The 13,725-nt window shown below is 53.2% G+C and overlaps 1 protein-coding gene across 2 annotated transcripts in view; it reads left to right on the top strand.

Moving 5' to 3' along the window:
• Nucleotides 1–430: 430 nt before the first annotated feature.
• LOC135191187 (protein CEPU-1) overlaps nt 431–13,725 on the top strand; it is a 480,880-nt gene continuing 467,585 nt past the window's right edge. The window contains exon 1 of one of the 2 annotated variants that reach the window (XM_064173250.1): nt 431–813. In XM_064173250.1, the coding sequence (XP_064029320.1) occupies nt 738–813 (76 nt within the window). In that variant the 5' untranslated portion in view covers nt 431–737. Of the gene's footprint in view, nt 814–1,761; nt 1,821–13,725 lie in introns of those variants that run through there. The other variant, XM_064173252.1, reaches the window with a different exon arrangement.

Below are 13,725 nucleotides of genomic sequence, written 5' to 3'. Positions count from 1 at the left end.
GGTTTGTGGAGATGTCAGGGTGGGGGAGATAGAAGGATACAGAGGGGCTCTGAGGATGCCACAAGGGGGATGTGTGTTCTGTAAGGGTGCTCGGGATGCCAGGGTCGGAGGAGGGGACTGAGGATGCAGGTGGGGTGTGTAAGGGGGGGTTTGTGAGGATGCCAAGGAAAGGGGGGGGGGGGAGTTCGGATGCCAGGGGGGACTATGTAAGGGGGGGGGGGGGGGGATTGTTATGTAAGGATGCCAAGGGGAGTATGTGAGGATGCCAGAGGGGCTGTGCGAGGATGCCGAGGAGGGGGTCTGGGATGCCGGGGGGGTGTCTGATGCCGGCACGGCGGGGGGGCCCCGCAGCCAATGAGTGCGGTGCGGGGGAGGGCTGCGCTGCGCGGCCGGCGGCGTGTTGCAGGCGGGCGGCGTGTGCGGGGCCGGAGCGGCGGGGACGGCAGCGCCTGTCCCTCGCACCTTGCAACCCCTTCCGACCCCCCCTTTCCCCCTTCCCCCTTTTTTTTTTTCTTTTTTTTTTTTTAAACTCTCCTTTTCTTCATGCATTTGTTTCCTTCCCCCACCCTGCGCTGAAATTTTCCCCCCTCTTTTCCCCCCACCCCCCCCCACCCCTCTTTCCCCCTTCCTCCTCCTCCTCCTCCCTTCCCTTCCTGCGCTTTGCTCCGGGAAACGCTGGATTTTAAACCTCTCCCCGGCAAGCAGTGAGCTGGGAAGAAAGAGGTGGGGGTTAAAAGATGGCCCAAGGCAAAATGCAGCACCCCGTCTCTTGGGTGATCTTCGCCGGGATGGTCGCTCTGCTGCTCTCCCAAGGTAGGGCCGGGCAGGGATGCTGGGGGTGTGTGTGTGTGTGTGTGTGTGATGGTGGTGGGGATGCAGCTGAGGGATGCGCAGCCCACTCGGAGGGGTTGGGATGGGTGATGAGGATCCCCCAAAGCGGGGGCAGAGATGAAAGAGGATTCCCAACCCGGCGTTAAGTTGCGGGGTGTGGAATGTGTGTGGACGTGGGTCTCCGGTTTTTGCTTGCTTCGGGCTGGGGAGGGGACACTTTTCTCCCGGTGATGATGGTTTCGGTGCGGGGAAGCCGGTGCTGAAGGACTCTGCCGTCTCAACTTAGTTCCTGGATGCGATGCAGCCAACAGGCTGAGGGTAGAGGTGGGGTTCGGGGGTCCTTTTATGCGGCCCCAGCGCCATCCTCTTTGCCTTGCCGGAGTCGTCTGCAAGGTCGTCCCAAAAACTCTCGGTCTGGGGAATTGGGAAGTCCTTGTCCCGGGTGAGCAGAGCTGCCTGCCTCCCCGGGGAGGGGGAGGATGCTTCCGCGGCGGGGTTACAAGAAGAGAAAGAGCAAAGAGAAAAAGCGCGGGGGGAAGGAGGGAGGCAGGAGCCAGCCCCATCTGGCCGGGAGCGCCGAGCCTGTCAGCTTGCGTTAGTCTCCTCGCAGCCATCTGGAGGGGCTGTGGGAGCAGGGTTACCTCCGGGGAGGGCAGGGGGAAAGGATGGGGCCACATCCTGCCCCCGGGCCGAATCCCGCTCCGGACTGCCCGCGGATCTGGGATGGGATGGGAAGCGATGCGCCCGGGGGGCTGCATTGCACCGTGCCCAGGATGCCCCTGCCCAGTGCTACCCAGGATGGAAGCACCCCTTGGGGGATGCAGACACCTTGAGGACATGGCTGCATCCTCCTTCTGCATGGGAAAAAGGAGAACGGTCAGAGCCAGCTACCCCTGAGCTGCCCCTCGAGGGCTGGGTGCAGGATCTGGCCACCCCTATGCCCAAATCAGCCCTGCCTGATCCCCCCCTTCCTCTGCAGCAGGACTCTGGTAGGGTGTGAAAGCTCTGCCTATGTGGTGCGGGGGGCTGCCCAAGCCGGGCTGGGGGCTGCTGTGCCCTGGGGAGATGCCCAGCCTCCATCTCCTCTCAAAGTTCCCTCTCCTGGGCAGGCTGGGCCCGCTCTTGCAGAGCCACCCCTGCCATATCGACCGCCGGGGGCTGCTTAGCATGCACATCACACGCCAAGGCATTGCTCCTCTTCCATGCCAAGGCATTTCTCCTCTTATCCTTCCTCCCTCTCTCCCTCTTCCAGCTTGCTTTCCTTCTCCCAGGCTTGCTGCTCAGGATCACCCCCAGATCCCGAGGGGATTTCCTGGGGATGGGGCTGCTGCCTCCCTTCTGCCTAGAATTTGTGCTTCGTTTGTTCTGATTTTTTTTGAGGCTTGCTTTTACCTCTCGACTTGGCTTCCTGGCAGTCTTATTCCCTGCCTCTGATCATCTATCATGCTTCTTCTCCCTGCTCTCATCAAAGCTTACAGATCAAAAAGTAGTTTGCATTTGTTTGCCTGTGTTGCCTCACCAAGCAAAAAATGCCTCATGCCCCCTGCCCTGCAGAATTCCAGCGGTGGGTACAAGAAGTCCCCAGTTCACTGCTGGGATGGGGGGATACAGGGAGCAGTGCTGTGGGGGACCCAAGGCAGAGCATTGCACACAGCAGAAAAGTTTGGGTCCATCCTGAGCTTAAAAATGTTGACTGTGTTGAGATGATAGAGAGAAGGAGTCCACCCAGAAGGTTTTTGGCCATAATTATGTTTTGAAGAGTCATTGGAAGAGCAAAAAAGCTCAGGCAGCAAAAGCTGCTTTTAGCCCAAACTTTCAAAGGGAGTGTTGAGGAACTGGGGGTTGTGTGGCCCAAAGATTCGTCCCTGGAGGTATGCACAGCCAAAAATCAGCAGCGTGGTGCTTCTGCTTCATGAACTCTCCTGCTATTCCCAGCAGCTCCTTGGAGTCCTAACTTTTGTCTCTCGCCTGGCACACGAGTGGAGCTGCCTGGCACACGAGTGGAGCTGCCTGGCACACGAGTGGAGCTGCCTGGCGCTGGCAAACGGCTGTCGTGCAGGCAAAGTGCCTTCTGCACAAACCTCCTGCAAGCAGCTCAAGAGCCCTGTGCTGCCCTCTGCAGCGGTTCTATCAATATTCCAGGGCATTTACCTATTTACTGCCAAACAAACACTAAGAGAAGTGCTTGGTGAGTGTGCTTGAGAGTAGAGTGGAGCCTCGAGTGGGATAATTCCTAAGTGCTTGACCATCTGCATTTGTGCAAACATCCAGAGGGCCTCCAAGTTCTGCTGATAGATTGTTGGGTTGATTTCTCTTTTTATCTGGAGGCAGGAGCCTGCTGAGTGCTGTATCCGTTAGGAAGGAGCCTGCTGAGCCCTGAGGTGTGCAGCCTGGCTTTGTCCCACCGTTCCCAAGGGACCTATTGCTTCCTGAGTGTTGGTGCTGGAAAGAAAGGTCGAGGCACTTCTTGGGTGCTGCGTCTCCGTAGGGATGAGATTTTCATCACGTGAGGACGTGGGAAGGGCAGAGCCAGCCAAAAAATCAGCTGTGGCCTGGGGAAGAGAATTGGGAAGGCTGCAGAGGGCTGGGATAGCCGCAGGCATGGGGAAGTGAGTGACTGTTTGGCAACACAGCTCCCATTGTTGGCTATATCTTTTTCTGCATGGGATTTAAATAGCACCAGGGAATATCTAGAGCGTGTTTAAGGACCCAGCAGCAGCATTTTCTCTTCCAGCTTTCCACGTCTCAGAGCAGAGCTATGGTCTTGTGTGTAATTGATAGCCCTGAATCACACACACCTGCATTCCTTGAGGAAGAGGAGGGCTTGAGGAAAGGTCTCACCCTAGCACTTGGGGAGTGGAAGAGAAGAAAACTCTTGGCTCGACCAGGCGTAAAAGGATTACCCAGGCTAAAAGGTCACAGCAGATTTAGCTGGGCCTTTAGCATCAGTAAGCCAAGAATTATGGGAATTTGCTTTACAAATTAGCATAAAGACCTTATTCCAATAAGCAGAGCAGCAGAAATAGGTATGGAAAATAATAGCATGTGTCAACATCATGCACGGGAGTGTTCCTCAGCCGGGGGAATTATTCGCTCCATTGATGTGGCTGGGTTGCAGATGATTCCCAAACTGAGCCACAGCCTTGGCTCCTGTGTGCTGGAAAGGTTGGATCTGGGATGGAGAGACACATCCACAGATTCACAGATTGCCTCAGGGTGGAAGGGACCCTCAGAGGTCAATTTGTCCAACCCCCTGCACTCAGCAGGGACACCTCTGACTTGATCAGGCAGCCCAAGGCCACATCAAGTCTGATCTTAGATGTCTCCAGGGATGGGACCTCAACCATATCCCTACACAACCTGTTCCAGTGTTTCACCACCCTCATTGTGCAGAACTTCCTCCTGATGTCCAACCTAAATCTGCCCTGCTCCAGTTTCGAACCATTGCTCTCATCCTATCACCACAGGTGCTCCTGAGTGGTTCCTCCCCAGCCTTCCTGTAGGTCCTCTTCAGATATTGAAGAATCATCACAGAATCAACCAGGTTGGAAGAGACCTGAGTGAAGTTGTTGCTCTAAGGTCTCTCCAGAGCTTTCTCTTCTCCAGGCTGAACAGGTCCAATTCTTTCATCCTGTCTTCATAGGGGAAATGTTCCTCTGATCATCATTGTTGCCTCCTCTAGACCTGCTCCAACAGGTCCATGATCTTCTTGTGCTGGGGGAGCCACAGCTGGGCACAGCACTGCAGGTGAGGTCTCCTCAGAGCAGAGCAGAGGGGCAGGATCTCCTCTCCATCTCCAGACACACTGCTTTGGATGCAGCCCAGGCCTTCTGAGCTGCAGGTGCCCATTGCTGGCTCATGTCCGTCCTCTAACCCACGAGCACCCCCAGGTCCTGTGCAGGGCTGCTCTCAATCTCCTCACCCCCAGGCTGCACTGGTACCAAGGTTTGCCCCGGCCCAGCTGCAGGGCCTTACACTTTGCCTTATTGAGCTTCTAAGGTTCTCCTCAGTTCACCTCTCCAGCCTGTCCAGGCTGCAATCCTGTCCACGTGAGCTGCTTCCCTTTGGGAAGGACAGGATTTGAGAAAGAGTTTTTCTTGGTGGGAGGCAGAGAGGGGGGCAACCTTCTGGCAGTTGGCACAAGAAGGTAATTGAGCTAATGAATGTATATAAGAAAAATTACCTCTATCGACATCTCTCTGGGAACACCCAGATTTATAGTTCCCTAGGGAAAACATTGGATGTGGCTTCCTGGTGGATAATAGTTACTGTGCTGGGTCAATAAAATGTGATATTCACCCCCATGGCAGAAAATAGCTGTTTAATAGGTAATAACAGTAATAATCAATAGCTCCATGATTAGATAACCCAGTTATGTGCAGTACAGAAGAGGAGGGGACTCAGCTGCCTGCTTGGGGAATGCCACCGAACATCTGCCACTCCTGGTGATCCCAGACGGAGCTGGAAGCAGGTGTCCAGCACCTCTGGAAGCCAGGCCACCACATGGGGTTAATTGGCAGAGACTTAACACTCAGCAGAGCAAACAGGAACCCGGCAGAGCTTGGGAAGCAGGTTGTGCTGCGTGGAAGTGCTGCGCTGGCACTGAAATCCTGGGCTGGCAGTTGGGATCTTGGCTTGGTTTGGTGGCTTTGAAGAGTTGGTGGCTTTTTGGGGTCCTTCAAGAAGGGGGCTTGCTGGAGAGGATATAGAAAAGGGCAACAAAAATGCTGAGAGGACTGGCACACCTCTGTGATGAGGAAAGGCTGAGAGAATTAGGGGGTTTAGTCTGGAGAAGAGAGGGTTGAGGGGGATCTCATCAGTGCTGATCAATACCTCAATGGTGGGTGTCAGGAGGGTGGGACCAGGCTCTGTTCAGTGGTAATGGGCACAAACTTGCACATGAGAAGTTCCATCTGAACGTGAGGAGGAACCTCTTTAGTTGAAGGGTGGTGGGGTCCTGGAGCAGGCTGCCCAGAGATGTGGAATCATCATCTGTGGAGCCATTCCAAACCCACCTGAATGCATTCCTGTGTGGCAGTCTCTAGTTGACCCTGCTGTGGCAGTGGGGTTGGACTTCATGAGGTTGGTTAGACTGGAGAAGAGGAGGCTCAGGGCAGATCTCATTGCTCTCTGCAGCTACCTGAAGGGAGGCTGTAGCCAGATGTGGTTGGGCTCTTCTCCCAGGCAAGAGGCAACAGAACAAGGGGGCACAGTCTCAAGCTGTGCCAGGGCAGGTTCAGGCTGGATGTTAGGAGGAAGTTGTTGTCAGAGAGAGTGATTGGCATTGGAATGGGCTGCCCAGGGAGCTGGTGGAGTTGCTGTGCCTGGAGGTGTTGAAGCCAAGCCTGGCTGGGGCACTTAGTGCCATGGTCTGGTTGGTTGGGCAGGGCTGGGTGCTAGGTTGGGCTGGCTGAGCTTGGAGCTCTCTTCCAGCCTGGTTGATTCTATGACTCTAAGGTCCCCTGGGGTGCCCCAATCCCAAGAACCACTTTCATGGGTGCTGGTGCATCCTCCAAGCACCACAGACCTGGCACTCCCAGCGTGTTTGGAGCAGTGGCTGCTGGCCTCTGGGAGCTCCCAGCTCCCTCCTCCTTCCCAGAGCAGGCTCCTTGCTCCTGGTTAATAATAAATCAGAGGTGCTGCCTGCACAGGGCTCTGTTATCTCTCGCCAAGGAGAGGATCATGGTTTTTTGATGTGCTTACACTTAATATGTCCAATGCTGAAAGCTGTTGTAAATTAATTGACCCCTTGACCTTCTTGTCCTGTTGACTGTTCCCACTAAAGACAGTGGTTGGTTCTTGGCATCCTCCCCTCTCTGCTTTCTCTTCCTCCATCTCCTCCATCTCATGCATGCTTTGCTTACTAATCAGGGGCAGTCGAAAAGGGCCCTCTGAGCAGGGCTTCGTGCAGCCCAGGAGCCACAGCTCTGAGATGCTTTGTAGCAGCTGTGCAGGGAAGCCAAGATCCCAGGGATCCAGCGTGCATAAATTACTGGTGGTTGGAGTATTCCCTTTAAAGCACTGGAGAGGCTGTGATGGAAGCTGGCACAGCATCATCTGACTTCCCATGGGCATGGGGTCAGAGTGATGTAGCTGCTGCCGAGCTCAAAGTTGTGGGGGCAGCACTGGGGACCTTCTGGAGGTGGGGCTGAGGATCTTCTGGAGATGAGTGGACCCCAGCATCAGTGGGGTGCAAAGGTGATCAGTACCTTCTATGAGAGCACTTCAGTCTGTCTGGAGAACTGTGGCTTGTACCAAGCCCTTAATTTTGGAGCCACAGTGGGTCTGGCTTAGAATCATAGAACCAAGCAAGTTGGGAGAGACCTCCAAGCTCAGCCAGTCCAGCCTAGCACCCAGCCCTGCCCAACCAACCAGACCATGGCACTAAGTGCCCCAGCCAGGCTTGGCTGCAACACCTCCAGCCACAGCCACTCCACCACCTTCCTTGGCAGCCCATTCCAATGCCAATCACTCTCTCTGCCAACACCTTCCTAACAACATCCAGCCTAGACCTGCCCTGGCACAGCTTCAGGCTGTGTCCCCTTGTTCTGTTGCTGCTTGCCTGGGAGAAAAGACCAATCCCACCTGGCTACAGCCTCCCTTCAGGTAGTTGTAGAGAGCAATGAGCTCACCCCTGAGCGGCTTGCAGGGAGGAAGGGAGCAGCAGGGGTTGGTGGAAAGCAGCATTACAAAGTGCTGGGATGTGGGTTCTGAGTTTGTTCCTACTCATCCTGCAGTGATATGGCCTCATTCCCTGGTTCTTCCTCACTCATAAGGGTACCAGCCATCATCCCCCTCTTATGTCTGGTCTAGCTAGCCTGGATTTGGGTTTGTTTCTTTCACTTCCACTGTGTAAGTACCTCACTGAGTGCTGAGAAAACCCTGACTGAGCCTGAAAAAGGAGCTTGTGAGACTCGCTTCACATCCTCCCCTGCCTCGCCGTGGCAGAGCGCAGCTGCTAAGCAGTGAGAAAAAAAGTGCCAGAGGAAATTGTTCAATATTAGAAACGAAGCAGAGCAGAAGTTTTTATTCCAAAACAGACTAACCCAGGAGAAGAAAAAAAACAGTCCCAGTGAAAATAAATTGTAGGGAAAACAGAGATTGATTTTTTGTGTTTGAAGCATTCCCATCCAGACTCGGAGCTCGCAGAAGCTTTACGGACAAGTTGTGAAGAGATTGCAGACAGAAAAAGAGAGATCCAAGGGCTGCATTCCAGCAGAATCAAAAGAGCCTGCAGTCTGCAGCCTTGTTCTGTTTTAGCTTGCCTCTATTTTATTGTGATTTCTTTAAACCAGTTCCTCTGCTACTGTTTTGATTCTGTCAGAAACTGCGCTCTTGATTCAAAGCACAGCATTGAGAGGCGAATCTGACCTGCCTCCTTGGGGGTGTGAAAAGCACTTGAAGCAATGCAAGGTTCGTTAATGCTGTAAAGAAAAGCATCCCACTGCTTAAATGAGCTTTGCCCCCCTCCTCTTGTAGGGGCTTTGGGTTGAGGGTTGGACTCGATCATAGAGGTAGTGTCCAACTTTAGCTGTTCTAGGGCAGCGACTCTGGGGAAGGGTCTGGAGAACAGGGCTGGGGAGGGGCAGCTGAGGGAGCTGGGGGTGTGCAGGGTGGAGAAGAGGAGGCTGAGAGGAGACCTCATTGCTCTCTACAGGTCCCTGAAAGGAGGTGGGGATTGGTCTCTTCTCCCTAGTAACAAGTCATAGAAGGAGAGAAAATGGCCTGAGGAGGTTTAGGTTTGAGATGAGGAGCAATTTCCTTGCTGCAAGAGTGGTCAGGCATTGGCACAGGTGTGGTGGAGTCCTGGAGGTGTTCAAGCAACCTGTGGCCATGGCACTTGGGGACATGGTTCAGCAAGCATGGTGGTCTTAGACTGAGAGTTGGACCTGATGATCTTAGAGGTCTCTTCCAAGCGAAACAATTGTATGATTCCATGAGCTGTGTAGTGAGTAACACAAAGTTCCTGGCCGGGTTTGGTTGTTTTCTGGCTTTGATTCCCTCTCTGCAGGACAGATGGTATTTAGAGATCAGAGGGTGCCTGCATTTAGACTTCTTCTTCGCAAACTCAATCCCCAGAAGCCAGCACTGGGGGCTTTTGAGAGCGAGCCAAGGCACGGGAGAGTGGCAGGGCTGGCTGGCAAGAGGTGAATTCGGATTTAGCATGAGTGACATCTCTCTTAATGAAGCCCTTTCTGGAGCGAGGCTGGCGGGGAGTAGGATCCATTAGAGGCTGAGGTAGTGGCAGAGCCAAAAGCTCCTTGTCATTGAAGACAACATGAAATAAAAACCAGAGAGAGACATTATTTATTGTTTACCTTTTGTGCTGCTTTTCCACATGTCAGCTTTTGGAGGGGGGGGTGGGCTTCAAAACCTGCCGTCACATCAGCAGCCCAGCTCCAAAGCCCCCAAATAATGCATAAAGTATGATTATTCCTTCTGATCCGTTTGTGTTTATGTAAATGGCTGGAAAAGCCTTTTGCAGCTTATTGCAGGAGCTTAAGGGATTCATCCCAAGCCTATTATTGAAAAATCAGAAAGTGAAAAGCAACTTCTGAGACAAGGAATTAGCAACTCAATGGCGGCCTGGGTACCGCTGGCTGCGGCGCAGATGGGAACTCCCGCGGGACGCGCCGAGCGAACGCGTGGCAACAGGTTGGCAGGCTGGGAAGGGACTCCAGGGAGCATTGTGGGCTCTTCCCAAGGGAGGTGAGGGTCTGGGCTGAGAGTATGGAAAAGGGAGCTGGGTGCAAACCATCAGAGGAGGTGGTGGTTGGATCTGGGGGGTTTGGGGATGGCGGTGTCGCAGGAGCGGTGCCCGCTGGGAGAGATTGGCTGAGGGGCCTGAATCTCTGCCAGGGCAAGGAAGGTGGTGGGGGGTCTGGAGAACAGGGCTGGGGAGGAGCAGCTGAAGAGTACTGGGGGTGTTTAGTGGAGAAGAAAGGAGGCTGAGGGGAGACCTTCTGGCTCCCTGCAACCCCTTGAAGGAGGTAAGAGTGAGGTTGGGTCAGTCTCTCGTCCCTACTAGCAGGTGTTAAAATGAGAGGACGTAGCCTGAAATTGTGCCAGGGGCAGTTTAGGTTGGAGCTTAGGGGCAATTTCTTCCCTTCAGGAGTGGTCAGGCATTGGAATACTGCCCAGGGAGGTGGCAGAGTCCCCATCCCTGGAGGTGTTCAAGAAAATGGCCCTTGGGAAGATGGATTAATGGCCACGGAGATGTTAGGTCGTTGGTTTGGACTTGCTGGTCTGGGAGGTCTCTTCCAGCTGACACAATGCTGTGATGCTGTGCATGAGTGGAGGATGCTCAGGAGCACCCACGTGTCCCTGGTGTGACTGCTCACAGCACGTTCCAACCTTTGTCATCTACCTCAGGAGAGATGGCAACAGATGCAAATCCTCTTTCAGATGGCACCTCGCAGCCAGCCCTGCAGCATCTCCTCTCTCCTCCCCTGCTGCATTTTTTTTACCCTAGTTTGGTCCTTTTCCCCCCTTCCTTATGTTAATTTCCCACCTGAGCACCAAGTACTTTATAAATAGCAAATCTGAAATGAATTTCCTAGCAGCAATCATTATCTCCCTCGACAGCCATTAAACATTCACACAAGCAGAGCAAAATGACAAAGGGGATTGATTTTTACAGAATGTTGGGGGGGGGAGGCAGGAGAAGGGAAATTTGTTGACGAGGCATTTTTTTTCCACCCTCCCCTCCCAATCTCCACTCTCCCCTCCCTTCCACATCTTCTGTCTTGAAGAATTTTAAACCATCCAGCAGCTCCTTTTGCCTTGTTTTTTTAATGTCTTCTTTCTTTTAAGCTCAGGTTGGGGAAGAGGAAAGTTGGAAATAAATCCAAAGATGATCAGAGGGCTGAAGAACCTCCCCTGTGGGGACAGACTGAGAGTTGGAGCTGTTCAGCTCCAGGGGGACCTTCCAGCAGCCTTCCAGCACCTGAAGGGGGCTGCAGGATGGACTTCTTAAAAGGGTTTGTAGTGACAGGATGAGAGGCAATGGCTTTGAGCTGGAAGGGGGAAGCTTGAGACTGGAGAACAGGGATAAAGGAGAACTGGGGAGGGATGCTTTACAAGGGCTTATAGAGACAGGATGTGGGACAGTGGATGGAAGAGAGGAGATTTAGACTAGAGATTAGGAAGAAATTCTTTGCAGTGAGGGTGGGGGACACTGGCACAGGTTGCCCAGGGAGGTTGTGGCTGTGGCTGCTCCCTCCCTGAAGCTCTTCAAGGCCAGGTTGGACGAGGCCTTGAGCACCTGGTGTAGTGTTAGATGTCCCTGCCCCAGGCAGGGCTTTGCAGCTGGATGATCTTTAAGGTCCCTTCCAACCCAGCTCACTCTCTGAAATATTCCAGCCCAGCCTTTTTTCCCCCTTCCTTTCAGCCCCTGCAAGCTTCTCTCCGCCGCTAAACATGAAGTTAGTTACGTGGCCCCAGCTGCAGAGATGAATATGTCAGAGTTAATGCCTCTGAAGATGGAGGGGTGGGCTGGGAAAGGGGGGGGGTGGGGGGAAGGGTTGTGTGTGTGGGGATCCAATCTCTGCAGCCTTCTCAGCAGAATAAATGTGTTGATGCAATAGTTGGGAGGCAGCGAGCTGCTGCTGTATGAGGCAGTGTAGCTGAAAATTTAACTTTGATTTCAATTTTCATATTTGTCAGCAATAATTAGATTCAAGAAATGTTGTGGGTTCTTTCTTGCCTTTTTATTTTTGCTGCTGTTCTAAAATACTAATAAGTAGGAGCCTTTGTAGTATGCCTAATGGAGGCTTTTTTTCTTGGTGTGGTTTTTTTTTTTATCCTAGTGGGCTAGAAAAATTCCATTAAAGGGGAAAGTCATCCTGCATTACCAGGCTTCAGCATGCATTGACTTGGCTGCCACAGCAAGATCAGCACCAGGAGACAGTGGCCCTTGCTCCCAGCTGCAGGGATGGTGGCTGGGAGTCGTAGAACCACAGAATGGTAGGGGTTGGAAGGGACTTGCACAGATTGTTGAGTCCAGCCCCCAAGCATCACCAAAGCAGGTCACACAGCAGTGTGCATCCAGGTGGAGCCAGGATCTCTCCAGAGGAGACTCCACAACCTGAGGTGCTTGAATGTGTCCAGAGAAGGGCAGCAAGGCTGGGGAGGGGCCTGGAGCACAGCCCTGTGAGGAGAGGCTGAGGGAGCTGGGGGTGTGCAGCCTGCAGCAGAGGAGGCTCAGGGCAGAGCTCATTGCTGCCTGCAGCTGCCTGCAGGGAGGCTGCAGCCAGGTGGGGTTGGGCTCTGCTGCCAGGCAGCCAGGGGCAGAACAAGGGGACACAGCCTCAAGCTGTGCCAGGGCGGGTTGAGGCTGGATGTTAGGAGGGAGTTCCTGGCAGAGAGAGTGATTGGCATTGGAATGGGCTGCCCAGGGAGGTGGTGGAGTGGCTGTGGCTGAAGGTGTTTAAGAGGCTACATGAGGCACTTAGTGCCGTGGATTAGTTAATTAGGAGGGTTAGGTTGGACTTGATCTTGGAGGTTTTTTCCAACCTGGTCAATTCTGTAGCTTCTCCAGTGCCTGCTCCAGGGCTCCAACACCCTCACAGTAAAGAAGTTTCTCTTCATGCTGAGGAGTAACTTCCTGGGCTCCAGCTTGTACCCATTGGCACCACCAAAAGATTCTGGCACCTTCACCTCAACACCCATCCCTCAGATATTGATAGGCATTACTTAGGTCCCCTCTCAGGACTGAGCTGCCCCAGGTGTCTCAGGCTTTCCTCATAGGAGAGATGTTCAAGTCTGTTCATCATTCTCATAGCTCTCCACTGGACTCTCCCCAGCAAATCCCTGCCTCTCTTGGACTGGGGAGCCCAAATCTGGGCAAAATATTCCAGGTGAGGTCTCACCAGGGCAGAGTAGAAGGAGAGGAGAACCTCCCTAGAGGTTCTTTCCTTGGACAGCCTTTTCTGGCTGCAGCCCAGGCTACAATAGGGCTGTCATCTTCTGAACGGTCTGGAAGGGACCTCCCTGTGCCTAGTTGGGAGTGAGAGTGATGCTCTTTGGGGAGGCTGGAGGCTTTTGCACCATTCATTAATCACAGAATGGTTTCACTTGGAAAAGACCTCCAAGATCATGGAGTCTAAGAATCACTCTAACTCCACCATGGCCACTAAACCACGTCCCAGAGTGCCATGGCCACATACATTTCTTGGAACACCTCCAGGGATGGGAACTCCACCACCTCCCTGGGCAGCCTGCTCCAATACCTGAGCACTCTTGCAGCAAAGAAGTTGTTCCTATTTTGCAGTGCTGGTCTGGCTCTCACCCAGCCTGCTCTCTTGAGCAGTTGTTTTTTGATGCTCCTGTGGCTTTTAAACCCTGAGATCAATTTGGGATCTCCCCTTGCTGACTCTGCCAAAGTCAGAAAGCTTCTTTCCCCCCCTCCCCAGCCTGCTGAGTGGATTTCCTTGGCTTGCAGGTGGCAGGGTTTATCCCAGAGCAGTGCCAGAGAGCAGTGATATAAAATTTGCTGGCGAGGTGCAGGGCAAATGGGGGAAGCTCTAAGTTGTGTCATTCTCAAGTTACTTCAGCCTATTAAGCAAACAAAAGCACTTGTGGAGTGAGAAATGGAAATGGCCAAGGCGGCCTGATTAATCCTGGGTGTACAATTCCATTAATAAGCCAGTTTTTAATAGGTGGCTCTTTCCAGGAGCTGCTGAGACTAAGAATTGATGCATTCACTGTAATTGTATTGCAACTAATAGGATATGAAGAAAATTGTACTGAGGACCTGTTCCTTCGCCGCCGTTTTCCAATCAGTTGAAATAATGCTTCCTCCTGGAGGAGCCCAGCGAGGTAATGATGCTGAAACCTGAACTGGAAACAGGAATGGCTTTCATTTCAGTGGGCAGGCTTTTGGCTCCTCCTTTG

This window comes from Pogoniulus pusillus, chromosome 38, assembly GCF_015220805.1.
Source record: "Pogoniulus pusillus isolate bPogPus1 chromosome 38, bPogPus1.pri, whole genome shotgun sequence".
Taxonomy (NCBI): domain Eukaryota; kingdom Metazoa; phylum Chordata; class Aves; order Piciformes; family Lybiidae; genus Pogoniulus; species Pogoniulus pusillus.
The sequence above is the reverse complement of the archived record's forward strand: the minus strand, read 5'-3'. Positions and strand labels throughout refer to the sequence as shown.